The sequence below is a fragment of the Manacus candei genome, unplaced genomic scaffold (genome assembly GCF_025592945.1).
Source record: "Manacus candei isolate 608988 ecotype Guabito, Panama unplaced genomic scaffold, ASM2559294v1 h1tg000002l, whole genome shotgun sequence".
Lineage (NCBI taxonomy): Eukaryota > Metazoa > Chordata > Aves > Passeriformes > Pipridae > Manacus > Manacus candei.
Genome location: NW_026138050.1, coordinates 479,114 through 494,918, shown reverse-complemented (window position 1 = coordinate 494,918; position 15,805 = coordinate 479,114). Strand labels below are relative to the sequence as shown.

The following is a 15,805-nucleotide window of genomic DNA, read 5'->3' as shown; positions in this document are numbered from 1 at the left end:
TTTCTCTTCACAAGGAGAGTTAATTGCACTTAGTGCAGCTCGGCCACCAACTGCCCATGCACCAAGCCACTGGAGCACCAAGCACCCAGTGTGCCAGACCAAGTACATGGTAGTGCTGAGGAGATGGTCCCCAGCTAGGGCCAGGGCTGGTGGTGGGTGATCTGCTCCCCCCGCTCTGCTCTGTCCTGCAGAGGCACAGCACATCTGAATGAGCCTGTCAAATGAAATTTTCTGTCTGGTTAGAAATGGATTTTCAAGCTCCTTGCTCACATGTAAACATTTTTAGTGGTCCCCAGCCAAATCAGAGCCAGCGAGAACAAACATCAGCCTGGGAAGACCCAGTCCCTGCAGGGAAATCACAGCCCACAGAAGGAAACCAAATGCACAGTGGCTTCGAAAGGCATCCATTAAAGTGTGTGCTGAAGTGATTCATGGTGCTGGTAGTTAGACTTTAATTAGATCTTAATCACGTAATTTTATCTTTGTTTTAAAGATGAGAGCTTAATGACTGCATTGGTCTCATAACTGTGCCATGACTAAACAAAGCACTGTCACATGGCAGCTCTGCAGCAGGCAGAGATGGGGCCGAGGGCATCGGCCTCTTCGGATATTTTAAATAAAATGTGTGTATTTTAAATAAATAAATTTATTTAAAACACACAAATTCATCAGGACCAGCCAGCACTCAGGTAAGGTGGAAAGGGCAGGGGCAGGGAGCCAGGTGTGAGCGTGGGCACTTGGCCCCCCAGCAGCCACCATCACACATGGCAGCCACAGCATGTGACAAGGAGAGTTGGATCACGGGCTTTCAATTCAGCTGGCAGGTTGGATCCCTCACATGATTAGCAGGAGGGTAATTAATCTCAGTCATTCCTGAGCACTTTCCCTCCTGTGTCACCATTTCTGGCCTCCACACACTTGTGGTGCAGAGCTGCCGTGCCCTGTGGACACGGGGATGGACACAGGGATGGACACAGGGATGGACACGGGGATGGACACGGGGATGGACACAGGGATGGACATGGGGATGGACACAGGGGTAGATATGGGGATAGGCACATGCCAAATGGTGATGGCAGTGGGGACCATGCCCTCTGCTAACATGCACGAACCCTGAATGTGTGTCCCAGGAGGGATTTTCCTCCCTTGCAGCTGTGGGATCCATCAATATCTGCTGCAGGGGATGATCTGCCTCACCTCCTGGTCTTTCTAGTTACTTAATTTTAGTTGAGTCAGGCAAAGTTGGTTCAGGTTTGCAGGGTGAGTCCCTGTGGGTGGCAGGACTGGGAGAGGGCTGCCCCTGGAGTTGGGATTCACCCATGGCTGGCACAGGGGCCATGTCCCGCAGCACATCCCTGACAGCCACATCTAGTCAGAGACACAGTGGTTCCACTCAGGTCTCAGCTGTTTGCCTCTCTGAGCTCACTGAGTTCTGCCTGGCCCTGAGCTCTGACCAGGGCTCGTCCCTGACCTGCTGTGGGGAGGCAAAGCAGCAGCTCTGTGTCCCATGAATGGGGTGCTGTGGTGGCAGTTCCTCAAAGCCGAGCGACTCCACTGTCCTTGAGCCCTGCCCTGCCCTTGCTGCGATGGCAGCGGCCCCTTCCCACCTTCCCTTTCCTGTTTGTTATGCCACATGAGCCACTTGAACTCATTACTCTGGCAGATTATAGGTCCCCAGGTAATAACGAGTCTTCAGATAATTACTAACAGATCCTCTAATAGGAACGAAGTCAGTTGAATCCACTCAGCCACTGGGTGGATTATTTATCCCTAAGCTGTCCTTATCTCCAGCCACTGGAGTGTGCCAGAGCCGGGTCACTGCCCTCACGAGTGCTCGCTGCAGGAGCAGGGGAGCAGAGCCCTGGGATCAAGCACCACACGGTGTGAGCCCCAACCAACTCCCCTTCCCCTCCTGGGAGCTGGCAGCAGTGATCCTGTGGCCAGCCCGGGGGACCACTGTGGGGCTGGTGTTCCTGCTGGGCTGTGAGTAGCCCCAGCCAGCACCAAGATGCTTTGCAGTACCCTGGGGTGTGACACCCACCCCCATCTGCTGGCAGAAGGTCCCCAGCAGCCGACACCCCCGTGGGCCCCGTGAGCCACCGGCACAGCCACTGTCAGGTGTCAGCCCCTGTGGCCACCAGCCTGCTGTGAGTGCCAGCCCCTGCACCCGCAGCCCTGGCTGTACAGGAGTCACTAATTGGACCAGCCAGCTAATTAGCTGTCAGGTAATGAATTATGCAGTGATGCCTGGACTTCAGTGCAATATTGATGCCATCAGGTCCTCTCATTGCTACACACTCCTGCTCATGGAAAGCTGGGCAGGGCTTGGAGAGGAACTTGGAAAACATTCAGAGCAAATGAAAAGCGTTAATCTGTTGAGTGTGTGGGCACATCACTGGGGAGTGGGCACCGGACTGGCACCCGGGCTGGGCTGGCAGCCACAGGCACAGACATCAGCTCCTCCTCTGTACAACTCGTGTCCCCCATGCTGCGGGTGGGCAGGGACAACCCTGGGAATTGGTGCCCACGGGCAGCTCCTGCACTCTCCGAGTACCAATGGGCAGGAGTGTGGGGCTGGAGGGAAGATTGGGGAGCAGAAGGTGGGAGCCTGGCAGCTCCATGTAGACACCTTTGCTGGAAGAGGCTGGAGGATTCCTCTGGGGAAGGCAGGCAGTGGGGCACAGCCCACAGAGCCTGTGGGTGACCCGTGCTGTGGAGGGAGCCTGCAGAGACAGGGTAACTGCAGGGGCAGAGCTGGCACCTCGGGCAGCACCTCCGTGTCTCTGCACTGCCTGGGCAAGTGGGTGTGGCATTGCCAGGTGACATCCAGCTGTATCCATCCTGGGCAGTGGTGACAGATCCCAGCTGGCAGTGTGTTTTTGTCCCTTGCTGCAACCTGATGAAATAATAAGAGGAAACTTGACTGACTTGAATGTGTCCACATCCCAGATACCCCTGAGCATCCATCATCTCCAAGGGGTTGGAGGCTTCTGTTAATGATTGTATTTATTTGCTGCTCGGCTCTGTGTGCATGGAAGGTGTGTGAGGAGCATCGTGGTGGGGGGATGGGGCTGGCGGTCCCCCACGGTCACTCCCAGGGCCCTGCCTGCATTCCCATCCCTGCCACTGCCAGTAAACATTGAGCCAGCAGTGAAACCAATTTTATTAATTAAAAAGAAATGAATGAAATTTCCTCAGTGCTCACAGCGCTGTGATCAGTCCTTAGCCAGTGGGATGAACAATGCTCCTTGTGCAGCTGGGAATACCTTGGCTATATTCAATGTGCTGGTCCAGCACTGCAGCTTCAGCTCACAGGGACAGAGCCATCGGAGTCACTGCTCCCAGGGCAGCTCCCACCTGAGTCAGGTCTCCTCATCAGGAGACAGGGAAGGAGAAATAATTACAGAGATGCTATGTTGAAGATAAGGTCCCCGACTGGAGGGTGCTGGGATGGTCCCAGCAGGGAGGCAGCGTTCAGGCCTGTTTTGAGAGGAGAGGCTGCTGCTGGGCAGGAGCAGTGCTGCAGCTCCCACAGATGTACCAGTGGCTCTGCTCTGCCTGGGCAGGGCAGTTACCAGTGATGTGAATGGGACCCAGGAAGGATTCCCTCGGCCCAGCACGTCTCAAGAGCTCTTCAGTGTGAGCAGGATCAGGGACCACTTAAGTCACATTCATTACATTTAAGTATTTATGAGCTGATAAATATTAAACAGCCGCTCTCTGGGGTTCAGGCCTGAGCAAACCCATTAGAACACAGTGCACGCACCGGCAGTGGCTGTGCCGCGGGGGCAGCCGGGCGGGGACGTGCTGCACCAGGGATGGGATGGCTGCACACAGCCCTGATGGCCCTGAGAGCAGAACCTCTGTCCCCAGATCTCCTGAGTCAGGGGCATTCACGGGGGAGACATCCCAGGCTGGGCGAGCAGGGGGGCTCCCTCTGGCAGCCCCTCTGCTTGGCGTCAGGTCACCAAACCAGCACTGCTCCACGTCCTCAACAAACCCCTCCATCCTCACCAAACACCAACCCCGCCCACCCCCACCTCCTTGGAATCTTGGAATGCAGATCGCCTGCTTGGAGCTTTTTCAGACATTTTTAAGAGCTCCTAATGTGCTCAGCATTTTCAGTGCAGCCCTTTCCGAGCCCTCACTTGCTCACCCTTTGGAAAGCTAATACTTGATTTAAGCACATTTCTGCTCCCTCCATTTGTAAGGACAAATGTAAAGTAATTGTTTGATATCACAGCGGTTTCCTCAGGCTCCAGCTCTAATTTCCCACTAATACAGTATTGTCAGGGGGATCAATCTAACTCAGCACCTTCTGCCTCCTTGGAGTGGATTGGAAATGGCTTTTCTACTACGAGGCTGGGATTTGTGAGTCTCACTGTGAATGTTTTTCTCCTTTAAAGGAAAAATCACACAAGCAAATATCCCATTTTCCTGTCAACGACTGTTAATCTGGGCTCTCCCTTCACCTGCCCACAGCTGCCTCTGGGTCTCCTTGCTGCTGGGTCCCCCATGGCTGACAGTGGCAGAGATGTAGATGGGGTTCTCTTACATGTCCACTAATTACCTCCAATTTTTTCCTGTTAGAGCTCGCTGGTCAGTAATCACTCTCAGTAAGGCCTTGCAAACTGGTCCATGGTGTGTTGCATCCCCACACGGCCCCCGTGCATTGCCCTGAGGCTTCCCAGCCCCGTGGCAGAGGACAGCTCTGGGGAGGCCTGGGCAGGGCTGTGCTGCCGGTCCCCAGGTCGTGCCGGGCTGACCCCCTGACCTGCCCCAGCCCCCACCTGATCCCTCACCTGCTTGCAGGCACAGGGGCTCCCCACGGCCCCCCAGCTCTGCGTGGGGGCTGCCCAGCCCTGCCCTAAGAACAGCCCATGCGTACGGACCGGTGGAAGCCGCTTTATTTACATGAAGGGATCACATGCTGAACAAGGAAACTAGTGCCACTAAAGTACCCGTAACAGCAGGATTCTGTGCTTTATTCACAGGACAAAATATCAGTACAACATTTTCCATGGACTTCTTTGTCAAGCAGATACATCTCACTGTCCTCATGGGTACACACTGCGCACGAGTGACGAAGGCAAGTGGAGAGGCCGGAGCTCTGCCTGCCCAGGGTGTGGGGAGACAGTCCCACTGCCACTGTCCAGGAGCACCCATCTGCCTTGGGACACAGGGGAGGGACGTGCTTGGAGCAGCCTGCTCACAGGCTGCTGGATGGGGCCATCACTGTGCCCTAGGGACCACGTGGTGTTAAAAGCAAACAGGACCCCACAGGACAAGCCATAGTGCTGCTGACCCGCCGGGACAGGCAGTGCTGCTGGGCCCTCATCCCTCAGCATGGTGGCTGCAGCAGGACTCGTGTCTTCCTTGTCTTGGCTTGCTCCAGAGCACTGCTGACTCCCAAGGGACAGGGAGGCCCTCGCCTGCCTCTGCTTGCAATTCCAGGCAGGACGAGCTGGGAGGATCCTGGCTCCAGCCCCTGGGGCCCCCCTCATGGAAGATTGCAGCCTCATGTCACTGCAGCACTGCTCCTGGACGCCTATTCCCACCTGAAGTCCTGCCCGACCGTTTCATAGAATTTGATATTATAAGGTCTATAAAAGTCCCGAAGCTGCTCGATCACCTCGGGGTCTATCTGCACATGAGTCCTGCCCTTGGACTTGCCCAGGCAGCGAGGCAAGCCACTGCTCTCCGACTTCTTCAGGCACGGAAAGCCTTTTGTCTTGTTGAAGTAGAAGTGCTTGTCCGTGATAACCCGTTTAATGCCCAGGAAGTCCTGGACTTTGCCCATCTCCCCAGCTGGATCTGTGATCAGCTTCTCCCCGCTGACAAAGTGAATCTGGGAGAGGGGGAAGTACTGGAGCCAGCTCTCCAGGTGCACGGCATACATCCCGATGCGGATGGCGTTCCAGGAGGTGTCCACCAGCCCCAGGCTGCGGTTGCGGAAGGTCAGCCCCTCAAAGGTGGGGATGTCCGGCTTCTTGGAGAGGGTCTGTGTGTAGTCCGAGATGGCCCTGGTGACCGGGTTCCGCACCACCACGATCAGCTTCGTGTCCCGGGACATGTTGAAGATCCGCCGTGGTGCCTCTTTGGTGACAAAGTAGCTGGGGGTCTTCTCCACCGTGATCTGGCTGTCGAGCGTCCGTGGCATCAGGCTCCTGCAAGTGAAGCAGAAGGTGATGGTGAGGAAGGAGCCGGGACAGGCAGCAGGAGGTGGTGACTGCAGCATGGGGCTGCTGGCGTGTCCCCTCCCAGTGAGACAAGGCAGGCACAGCTCCTCCTGGCAGCGCTGTGGAGGACCCTGGCCATAGATCTCTCCCAGGTCTGTCCCAGTCCCCAGGGACCCCCTGGGCAGAGGATGGGGGCACTGGCAGCCCCCCACACACAGCAGTGGGTGTGTGCCCAGTGCCAGGACGCAGGAACGTGGTGGCTGTGCCACACCACCGCCAGGAGGAGCCGTGGGAAGAAATGAACAGGCCTCGGGGGGGCTGTGCCACTCCACCGGTGGGAGCTGCAGCAAGGGGCTGCCCAGGGACGCGGGGCTCATGCCCACGAGGATATCACCTGCCCCACCAGGGCCTGACCCAGCCCATGGGCTCTGAGATGGGCTCCTGTCTGTCCCTGGCACAGGGAGCCAGGCTGCAAGCCAGGCAGGGAACACCAGACCGGGGCAAATGCAGCATCCCTGCGGCCCAGCTTAGCACTAATTAAATAATTTACTTTGACATATGAACATCCAAATCAAATAAAAACTAATGGGATGGAAAGATTTATAAATTGGTTTTGTATTACTAGAATAAACTATAAAATCCACCTCAGCCAGATTCCTGGTGCCATGGGTCCCCAGGATGGAGTGGGCAGTGAGCAGGCAGGGAATGCCTGGCTGGAGTGGGCAGGGAGCACTGGCAGCCAGGATGGGGCCAGCACTCTCCTGCTGCTCCCACACTCCAGCAGCAGCCATGGTGTGAGCAGGTACAGCATGAATTCAGCTCGTGGGGCTCCCTGTGAGCCCCCTGCAATGCACATGCCCAGGCAGGGTCTCCTGGCTGGGCCCCGCAGCAGGTGCTCACCCCTGCATGGGCACCCGGAGCTGGTACTGCAGTCACGTCATGGGGTGACCCCGGAGCCCCGGCTGCCCCACTGAGGCTCGGGCCAGCAGGACCCAGGGAAAGCAAACAGAGCATCCCTCTCTGCAGCCATTTCAACAGCATCCCTGTCTGCAGCCATCCCGCTGGAGAGCACAAGACACTGAGTTATCCATGTGATAACCTGGCACAGCTGCCATGGCCACGCCGGTGCCGCAACACAGGGGCTTCGGTGCATCAGTGACCAAGATCTGGCACCTCCAGGGTCCCCAAAACACAGGTCATGGCCAGCAGCTTTGGGCCGAGGAAAGACCTAACTGGGACGAGATCCAACAGCAGCTCACAACACCCTGTGTGACAAGGGGACAGCGATGGAAGACTTGGGACATCACAGGGATCAGCAGCACGTGCCAGGGGCACCAGCCCACATACCCTCACATGCTCTTTGACCAGCTTCCTTGTTCGAGAGAGAACAAACTAATTAGTTGGCATAAATTAGCAGGGCTGGTTCACTGAGGTACCTGAGCATGGACGGGGCTTAATTGGCCTTTCCCACTGCTCCACTTCAAACCCCATAAATCCCGATTACGATTCCCGTTGGTTAATGACTGCTGGGAAATGCTAATTCAGCGCAGGCACACGGCTCTATCTCCACATCACAAACAAGTTTCATCATAAATCAGCGTGGGACAGCTCTGTAAGTGATTCACTATTACAATATATCGTGGAGAATCATAAAACTGCTGTTTCATTAATGGCTCATCCTCAGGCCTGTTAGACTTTCATTACGTGAGTTATTAGGTCCATGCATTCAAAAACAAAATTACAGGTTCTAATCCATCACAAAAAACACAAAACCTCTGCATAGTAAATTACTGAAATGAGACAAGAGTTGTTTTTTTTAAATGGACTCCCAGTGTTTGCTGCTCCTGAGCAGCAGAGACTGCTGAGACAACAAAACACAGCCTGGGCAGATAAATAAATCACCAGTGAAACCAAGCAAGGGGGAGACATGTCATCCAGGCATTCATCTTCCACTAACGGCAGGATCCCCCGGGCTGCAGGAGCGGGGAAACGCATGGCAAAGTTAATTACACCTGACTTTAAAATGATATTTTTGGACTTCTGCATTCACAGAGTTATTTGCATACAAATAGCATGTCACACAGCTTTATGCCCCAGGCTTGCGTGTGTAGGTGTGAAGGCTCTTGGTGCTGGCCCTCAGTGCTGTGTGGCCAGGGCTCAGCCAGGAGACAACTCTGGCTGCTCCACGGACATATCTCGTGGCTCTGCTGATGTCCCCAGCCAGCCTCGGCACCAGCTTCTGGTGTGCTCTGAGCCAGCTGCTGCCACAGCACTGCCAGCACAGGGACAGTGACGTACGGCTGACACTGGAGGGATTGCTCTGGCTGCAGGGACAGCATTAATTCCTCCTGAATTAGAGATTACTTTCATTAGAGTTACTCGATTCTTAAAGCCCTTTAGTGTTATTTGATATGGGCATTAACACTCCCTTCAGCCCAGATTTAGAGGTTGGTTTGCCCGTGTTAGTGATGTGGGGACACGTGTGGGTACAGCCCAGGGGAGCTGCTGTCCCTGCCGTGGCCCAGCTGTGCCCCACGGCCCCCGGGAGACAGCTCGGCCCCCACGGCCCCACCGCCCCGTGGGCGCTGGGCAGCAGCAGTGCAGAGCCTGCCCAGCTGCAGCAGTGCCTTGTCCTGAAGGAGTTAACTCCTCACCAGCACCTTTCTGAGCCCTGAATTATTAATTTTGTTATAATCTGCCTTTGGGCACCCCACGGCCCCTACAACACTCCCACATTAAAGAAACATGTGCTCCCTCACCGGCTGCACCGCTTTGATGTCAAACACGCATGAAACACTCTCCCAAGGAAAAATTTGTGCAAAACCTCATCAGTCGATTGAGATATTGCAGATAAGCACAGGGAAAGCAGCACCCACTGATAATACCATTGCAGCCCTGGTCCTGCAGCCTGCAGAGCAGCTCTGGGTCAGTCCCTCCCTGCTGCAGCCCGCTGTGTGTGGAGGCTGGAGGCTGACGTGTGTGATCCTGGGCTCCATCCATCCAGCAGCATAAAACAAACTGTTTGATTTGGCAAACAATCCCAAGTGCCTGCTCCTGTGACGAGAGCTCTGCGCTTCCCCTCTCCCAGCTGATGTCACCAGCAGAGAAGGGTGGGCTGTGAGTGTGTCTCCAGCTGCAGCTCCACGTGTTGGAGATGAGCACAGAAAGTGCAGGAGTCAGCACGGGCCCCAGCTGCCCACAGGACTGTGCCATGCCGTGCCATGCTGTGCTGTGCTGTGCCACACCATGGGCGAGCTCAGTGACAGCAGCACCTCTCTCCCCCAGCCCCCTCTGTTCAGCAGGACAACGGGCGGCAGTGGGGGACGAAAAGCTCCAGCAAAGCTACGGGGAGGTTTAAGCAAAACTGGGTCAAACGTGAGAAATCAAGGTGTGAGGAAGATAAAAAGCTCTCCCTGGCTGAGAGACATTGCAGCAGCCGTCGAGGACACAGGGACAGCCTGACTGAGGGCTGCACCACAGCCAAGGACTGCGAGGGGCTGAGGGGGCAGAGGGGATCCCCCAGTGCTGCTCCACAGCCTTCTGTGACCTGCAGGCAGCACCATGGGGCCAGGGACCAGCTGTCCTGAGAGGAGGGCCCTGCAATGCCGAGTGGGACAGACTGGCTGTGTCCCCCAGCCTGCAGAGATGGCACCATGTCCACAGCTGGAAACACCACCCAAGGGCTCGTGGCCCCAGCAGCAGCTGGCCTGGCCCCACAGCCCCACTGCCACAACCCTGCACTACAGCAGCCAGGATTTAATGATGGAGCGGTTGCCTTTAATAAATGTTTATGTTCAAAGAATTTACACCAGTGCTCTTAGACAGCTAATGAGGGACATTTCCATGCATAAAAGCAGAGCGAACACAGTAATTAACTTTGTTGCTGATTCATTTTTAATCATTTAAATGCTCCAGAGACTTGCACTGTCCTTAAGTCAAGAGATTCTTTTCCAAAGGGCACATTGCCGTGTCCCTTCACAGACACACACACTCCTACCTTCCTAAATAACTGTCCAGCACTGACAGAGGGTCTGGCAAAGGCCAAGGCCGGTGGGGTGGGAGGTTTCCCTCAGGCTTGTGCAGAGCCCAGCTCACAGCCCTGCCAGCGGGTACTGCCCTGTGCTCATGGAGACAGGCTGGGGTCTCCCCCTCCCCAAGGCAACTCCTTCCATAAGTGAAACTTCAAAACTGAATATTCATTTTTAAAACCACCACATGTGCCACAGCTGCTGCAGCAATTCCTGAGTTAATGGCCCACATTAGAGCCGTGGCACCCACTTAGTGACCTCCTGGTGCCAGGAGCCTGCAAATGGATGGGACAACATGCCAGCACCAAGCACAAACCCCACCAATCTGGCAGCAGGCCCTGAAGACCTCTCATCACTCACGGGGGGCACTGCCTGCCCTGAGAGCCAGCTCTACTCCTTGCTCCCTGGCACCAGCCATCTCCAGACACACACCATGGACAGACACTGTGGGCAGTGCCTGGCCCTGCCATGGACACCCAGGGTCACCAGGGCCTGGCATCCTTTGCTCACAAGCCTCACAGAGCAGCTGTGCCCATGGCACACCAGGTCACCAGCTGGTCTAGTGCTTCCAAAGCAAAGGTAAGAACAAACTGCAGCATTTACAAACAAGGTCAAGGAACAGAGCAAGGATAAGCATCGTTAATGTCAAAGGCTTGGCATCCCACGTGGGTTTATCTCCAGCGTCTCCCCCAGCTCTTTGTGGAGGGAAGCCCTCCTGGACTGAGTGAGGGTATTGGCAGGACCTGGCCCACCCAGAGGGCAGGACGGGCAGGACTGTTGCCCACAGGCAGCGTGGGCACGGCAGTACCCAGGGAACATGCTGCCAGGGACACCTCCTCACACAACAGACTCTGCCAGGGCTCCCATGTCCATTCCCGAGACCGAGGGCACTCTCTGAAGTCAAGGAAATTTCAAAGCATCCTTGAAGCTTGCTGCCTTCCTCTCTTCTCACTAATTAACTTTACCAAAATGCACTGTCAGTCAAGCCCCCATACACTCCCTGTCGCCGGGCAAAGCCTAATGGGCTCCCATTTGTGTGTGAGCCAGCCCAGCCATTAGCTGGCAGCAATTAGCAGGTGGAGCGGGAGCCGGCTCCCTCCTTGCCCTCCGTGGGGCCCTGGTGGCAGGGACACCTCCATGCTCCGGCTGGCAGGTCTGTTCCCCAGGGCAGCGCAGTGCCCACCTCTCCGAGGCCAGCAGCGCTCCTCGTGCTGCTGCAGCACTGGGGGCACCCCAAAACCAGAGGCAAGGCGGGGGTGAGGGGTGGTGGGCAGAGCTCCAGGGACGGCGTTCCAGGGACCGGTGGCAGCGGCACGTGGGGAAGCTGGGCTTCCCAAGTGCCATCCCTGGGACAGGATTCAGGCAGGTATGGAACCAGATGGGCTCTGCCCTGTGCCAGCACCGCCTCTGGGCTGCAGTGGGACCTACGGGGTGGGAGCCAGGCTCAGCCTGCCACTGCATCCACAAGGAAAAGCTCCTCTCTCTGAAAATAACACTGGAGTGTCTGACAGTCATTCAGGAATCCTAAGGAGGAAACCCCAATTGCACCCCAAGATGCTGCAATTAGAGTCACTGCTCAAAGTTAAATGCAATTTAAATGACACTATCTTCCCTGTGTTCTGGAAAATATCGAAGGTTATTGGTCCACACTACTTGCAGCAGGAAAAAGCTCAATATTGAACATTTAGTACAGAATTGGTAATGAATCGATATTCCCCAGTAGCTGCTGTTTGGTTTCAGTTGTCTTAAAACAGACCTTGCTAAAAATATCTTTCCTGTAGTGTATCTGTAGCTAATGAGGTGGATTAGAGACTGATGGGAACTGAAAATGGTACAGGGGCTCTGGGTCTGGAGTCAGTGAGCGAGCAGATCCTGGGTGGTGGTCCTACCCAGGGGGAAGCCGAGGGGTCTGGCTCTGCCCAGCATGCTGCTTCCCTGCACAGGGGGGAGCTGTGGCTGCCCTGGGCCATGGCAGGAGCTAAGGCAGGAGCACCACGAGAGCAGCAGCTGTAAGTAAGCACGACATTTGGAGCGGCAAGGACACAAAGATCAGGAGATGTCCCCTCCCACTGGCTCTGCCATCTCTGCATCAGACAAATGCCAGGGCAGGGGTAAACACGCGAAATCAGTAACCAACATTTTTTGAGCATCACTGGAGGGGCCCAGCTCTCACACTGCTCAAAGACCAACTTGGTCTCTCCACTCAGCTCTCCACTAGGGCATAACAGGGGAAGGACAGAGCCAGATCAGGCACTCAGCAGCCAGGGACTCCTGTGGGAGAAGTCTCTGCTCGTATTTGGAATGGCTTTGCCTTTCCAAGGGGTCTGTGCCCCACACTGTCTGCAGAGACCCCCCTCCACCATGGCACTCCTCAAGCTTGGTAGCATCTGCTCTCTCCAGCTGGCAGCTGGAAGACAGCCCCAGCCAGGCCAGGTACAGCTCCCTCGGGGTGCTGCAGGCAGCCCCTCACAGCTCCCACAGTTGCTGTCCCCAGCCTCAGCTCTGTCCTTTTTGGGCCACAGCCACTGACAGGATCCTGCTCTCCTGCTCCCCAGGCTCTTGGCAGAGCAACAGGAGCTCATCGTGCTGTGGTTAGACTTGCTCCACATTTAATTGCTCCACTTGCAAGGAGGAAAATCAATTCCACGTTTTATACATTAGCAGCCTCTGTGCTTAAGTTTTGGCACATTTGTCAGGTTAAAAAAAAAAGGTAATAAAACCAAGGAAGTGTCATTTAATTGTTTTAGCTGAACTAATTTGGAGGCTCCACTGCTCCAGTGCGATCTCTCCATCGATCCAGAGGCAGAGCCAGGCCCTGGGCAGTGCTGCTCACCCGGCTGCTCACCCGGCCGCGCTCCCAGCGCTGCCCCTGCCTCGCTCCACAGCCGCCCTCGCTGCTGCCACAGGCTGATCCCTCCCGGTCACAATCGAGCCTCTTCACAGGGAAGATCCCAGGCTGAGCCACGGCTTGGGGGGTCGTCTGCTTGGCTGCTCTCTGCCGCAGCCTCCCAGTGCCAAGTGTGAGGCAAGGGGGACACGGCTCCTGTCTCCTGGACCAGCATCACTCCTGGTGCCCACAGGTGCCCTTACATGCCCTTACATTCCCTTCATTCAGGGCAGGCCCTGTGTCCTGAACCTCCTGCGGGAGCAGTGTCACAGGTTTGGTCCTGTGCTGCCTCCGAAACTCCCAGTCCCACGTTCCCCACACCAATCGTGCGCAGGGAAAGCAAAGAGCCCAGATCACTCAGAGACACAAGGATTGCAGGGGGGCCCCAGCTCAGGATTTGGGGGGGCTGCTTCCCAGGCAGGTGCTGAGCACCTCTGAGTGAGGGACTCAGCCAGGACCCAGGTTCATCCTGCCACTCTGACTGCTCTTTAGAGAAACCAGTGTCCTTGCACGCCTGCGCTGCAGGGCTGCTCCCAGCTGCTGTCTTTTAGGAGATGCAGGATGGGTGACAGTGCCTGATGTCAGGGGGAGGATGAAGGAATGACACAGATCTGCCAAGTGGCAAGAGCAGGAGAAGGACATTGCTGCAGCTACTCTCTAAAGGGCAAGAGGAACTAGGCATGCCACAGGACAGCCTCAGGAGAGGAAAAGGGCTTCAGCAAGCTCCACCTGTGTCTGTCCTGGCTCTTCTGTCACCTGCCACCAGTACCACCACAAAAGGAGCTGAACATTCCCAGCTACAGGGTCTGCTGTGATCCCAGAGAGCTCTCCCTGTGCAGTGCCTGAGTTTCCTCCCTGGGCACAATCCCCAGCTATCAGAACCCCAGCAGAGCTGAGAGTGTGCACCATGTTTGCCAGCCACTGCCCAGTTCCAGCTTTGGAACTGGGGACATCTCTTCTGGGAAACCCTTGCCAAGACAGAGGGCAAGCAAGCTCAGTGTGGCCCCGTGGGCTGCCTCCACCATCTGCCACGATGCTCTGACATATGGACAATTACAGGGTCCTTTACCCTGCTGTGAGCTCACAGGCACCAGGCCAGGCTGAGCCCTCCTCTGCCTCCTGAGGCTGATGCCCCATGGAAGCCCCACGGCCTTGCCCAAACACACCCAGCACTGTACAACAGCACAGCCAACACCCGCCGACACACTGGGTGGGAACCTCAGGGAGCTGGGGGTGAACTTCTGGCAGCACCACGGGCAGGGGCTGATCGCATGGGCGCTGTGATCCGCTCACAGCACCACTCGCTGAGGAGCACCCAGAGCTCCTCACAAAAGCCTTTACTGAAGTTAAAATCCCGTCATCTCCTGCCAGAGACACACTTGCATCCTCTGCAAATTATTAAGAGGCTCCAGACAATTCCGCAGTTATTCGAGTTCAGAGAGATGGGATGACAGAGGATAGGGACTGTTCCTCTCACAGAGCCAGCAATCGAGCCTGGTGGCAGAAGGGTGCAGGGGCGCACCGAGTGGGGTTGCGGGAACACAGCCATCCACCCACGGCCATTCGCGTGCCCTTCACCCAGGTAAGTGTCTCCTCAGACGGGATGGAAAACCTGGCATCATCCAGGCTCCTGAGTGCCGATCGGCAGGGCTGGGCCTCAGTGGGCTGCAGTCGCTCGCTCCGAAGGGACCGAGCCGCGACCTACTCGGCACTGCGGGAAGAGGAGGTGAAGGGAAAACTCCAGAGGGCGACCGGGCGACAGCCTCCTCCGCCCGCCCGCCGTACCGGTCCGGCCGCTCCCGCCCCGCCGATGGACGGAGGGATGCGGACCCGAGTCCGCCGGGAGGGGAGGGGAGAGGAGACAGAGGCGGGGAGCGGGGTGGCGGGTGCCCGAAGCGGGGGGTGGCCGGGGAGTGTCGGGACGGGGGTTGTCCGGGGCGGGGGGTGCCCGGCGGCCAGGGAAAAGGGGTGCTCGGGGCGGGCGGGGGCCGGTCCCGCAGCCGCCCGCCCTCACCTGTACCACTCCAGCCCGCGGTGGTAGTTCCTGTCGAAGAAGTGGGGCTCGGTGCCCAGCGCGCGCACGTCGGGGTGCACCCGGATGAACTCCAGCACGGCGCGGGTGCCGCCCTTCTTGACGCCCACCACGATGGCCCGCGGCAGGCGCTTGGTCCCCGGGCGGGCCGCCCCCGGGGCGCTGCCGGCCGGCGGGGCGGGGGGCTCGGCGGGGGCCGCCCGCCCGCACGGCCGCGACTGCTGCAGAAGTTTCTTGGCGGCGGCGGCGCGGACGGGCGGGCAGCGGGCGCGGGGCGCGGCGGAGCCGCCACAGCAGCACAGGAGGTTGTAGCAGAGGTACGAGCAGGACAGCGAGAGAGTGAAGAGGACGAGGACCCTCCGCGCCAGCCGCCGGGACGGAGCCGGAGCCGCGGCCAGGGCCCGCCCGCTCGGCGCCCTACGCGCCATCGCTCCATGGGGCCGCGCCGCCGGGCACGGCGCGCCCCGGCCCGGCGCCCCCCCCCGCCCCGGCGCCCCGGCCCCGGCGCGGCCGCTCCGGCATCTCCCGCGGCTACGCGGGGACGCGGCCGGGCCGCCCCGGGGGGCTGTGCCCGCCCCAGCCCCGCCGTGCCCGCCGCCCCGCCGCGGCCATCCCCGCGCTCGGGCGGCCGCGGCTCCGCGCTGCCTCCGCGGGAAGTGCCGGGGCAGCGGCGGCTGCG

General features: G+C 57.7%; 1 protein-coding gene across 1 annotated transcript; it reads right to left on the bottom strand.

Annotated features, from left to right (window-relative positions):
• Positions 1-4,920: 4,920 nt before the first annotated feature.
• Positions 4,921-15,554, bottom strand: HS3ST2 (heparan sulfate-glucosamine 3-sulfotransferase 2). Its single transcript, XM_051787261.1, has 2 exons — positions 15,109-15,554; positions 4,921-6,167 (listed from the first exon to the last, which is right to left on the bottom strand). The coding sequence occupies exons 1-2, from the start codon at positions 15,552-15,554 to the stop codon at positions 5,549-5,551; spliced, it is 1,065 nt and encodes a 354-aa protein (XP_051643221.1). The 3' UTR covers positions 4,921-5,548.
• Positions 15,555-15,805: the final 251 nt, after the last annotated feature.

What these genes read in the sequence shown, in the direction of transcription:
- HS3ST2 (XM_051787261.1), bottom strand. Translation starts at nt 15,554, where the DNA reads ATGGCGCGTAGGGCGCCGAGCGGGCGGGCCCTGGCCGCGGCTCCGGCT. An exon ending in CGCGGGCTGGAGTGGTACAG is followed by an intron (nt 6,168 to 15,108) that starts GTGAGGGCGGGC and finishes CTTCACTTGCAG; the next exon opens with GAGCCTGATGCCACGGACGC.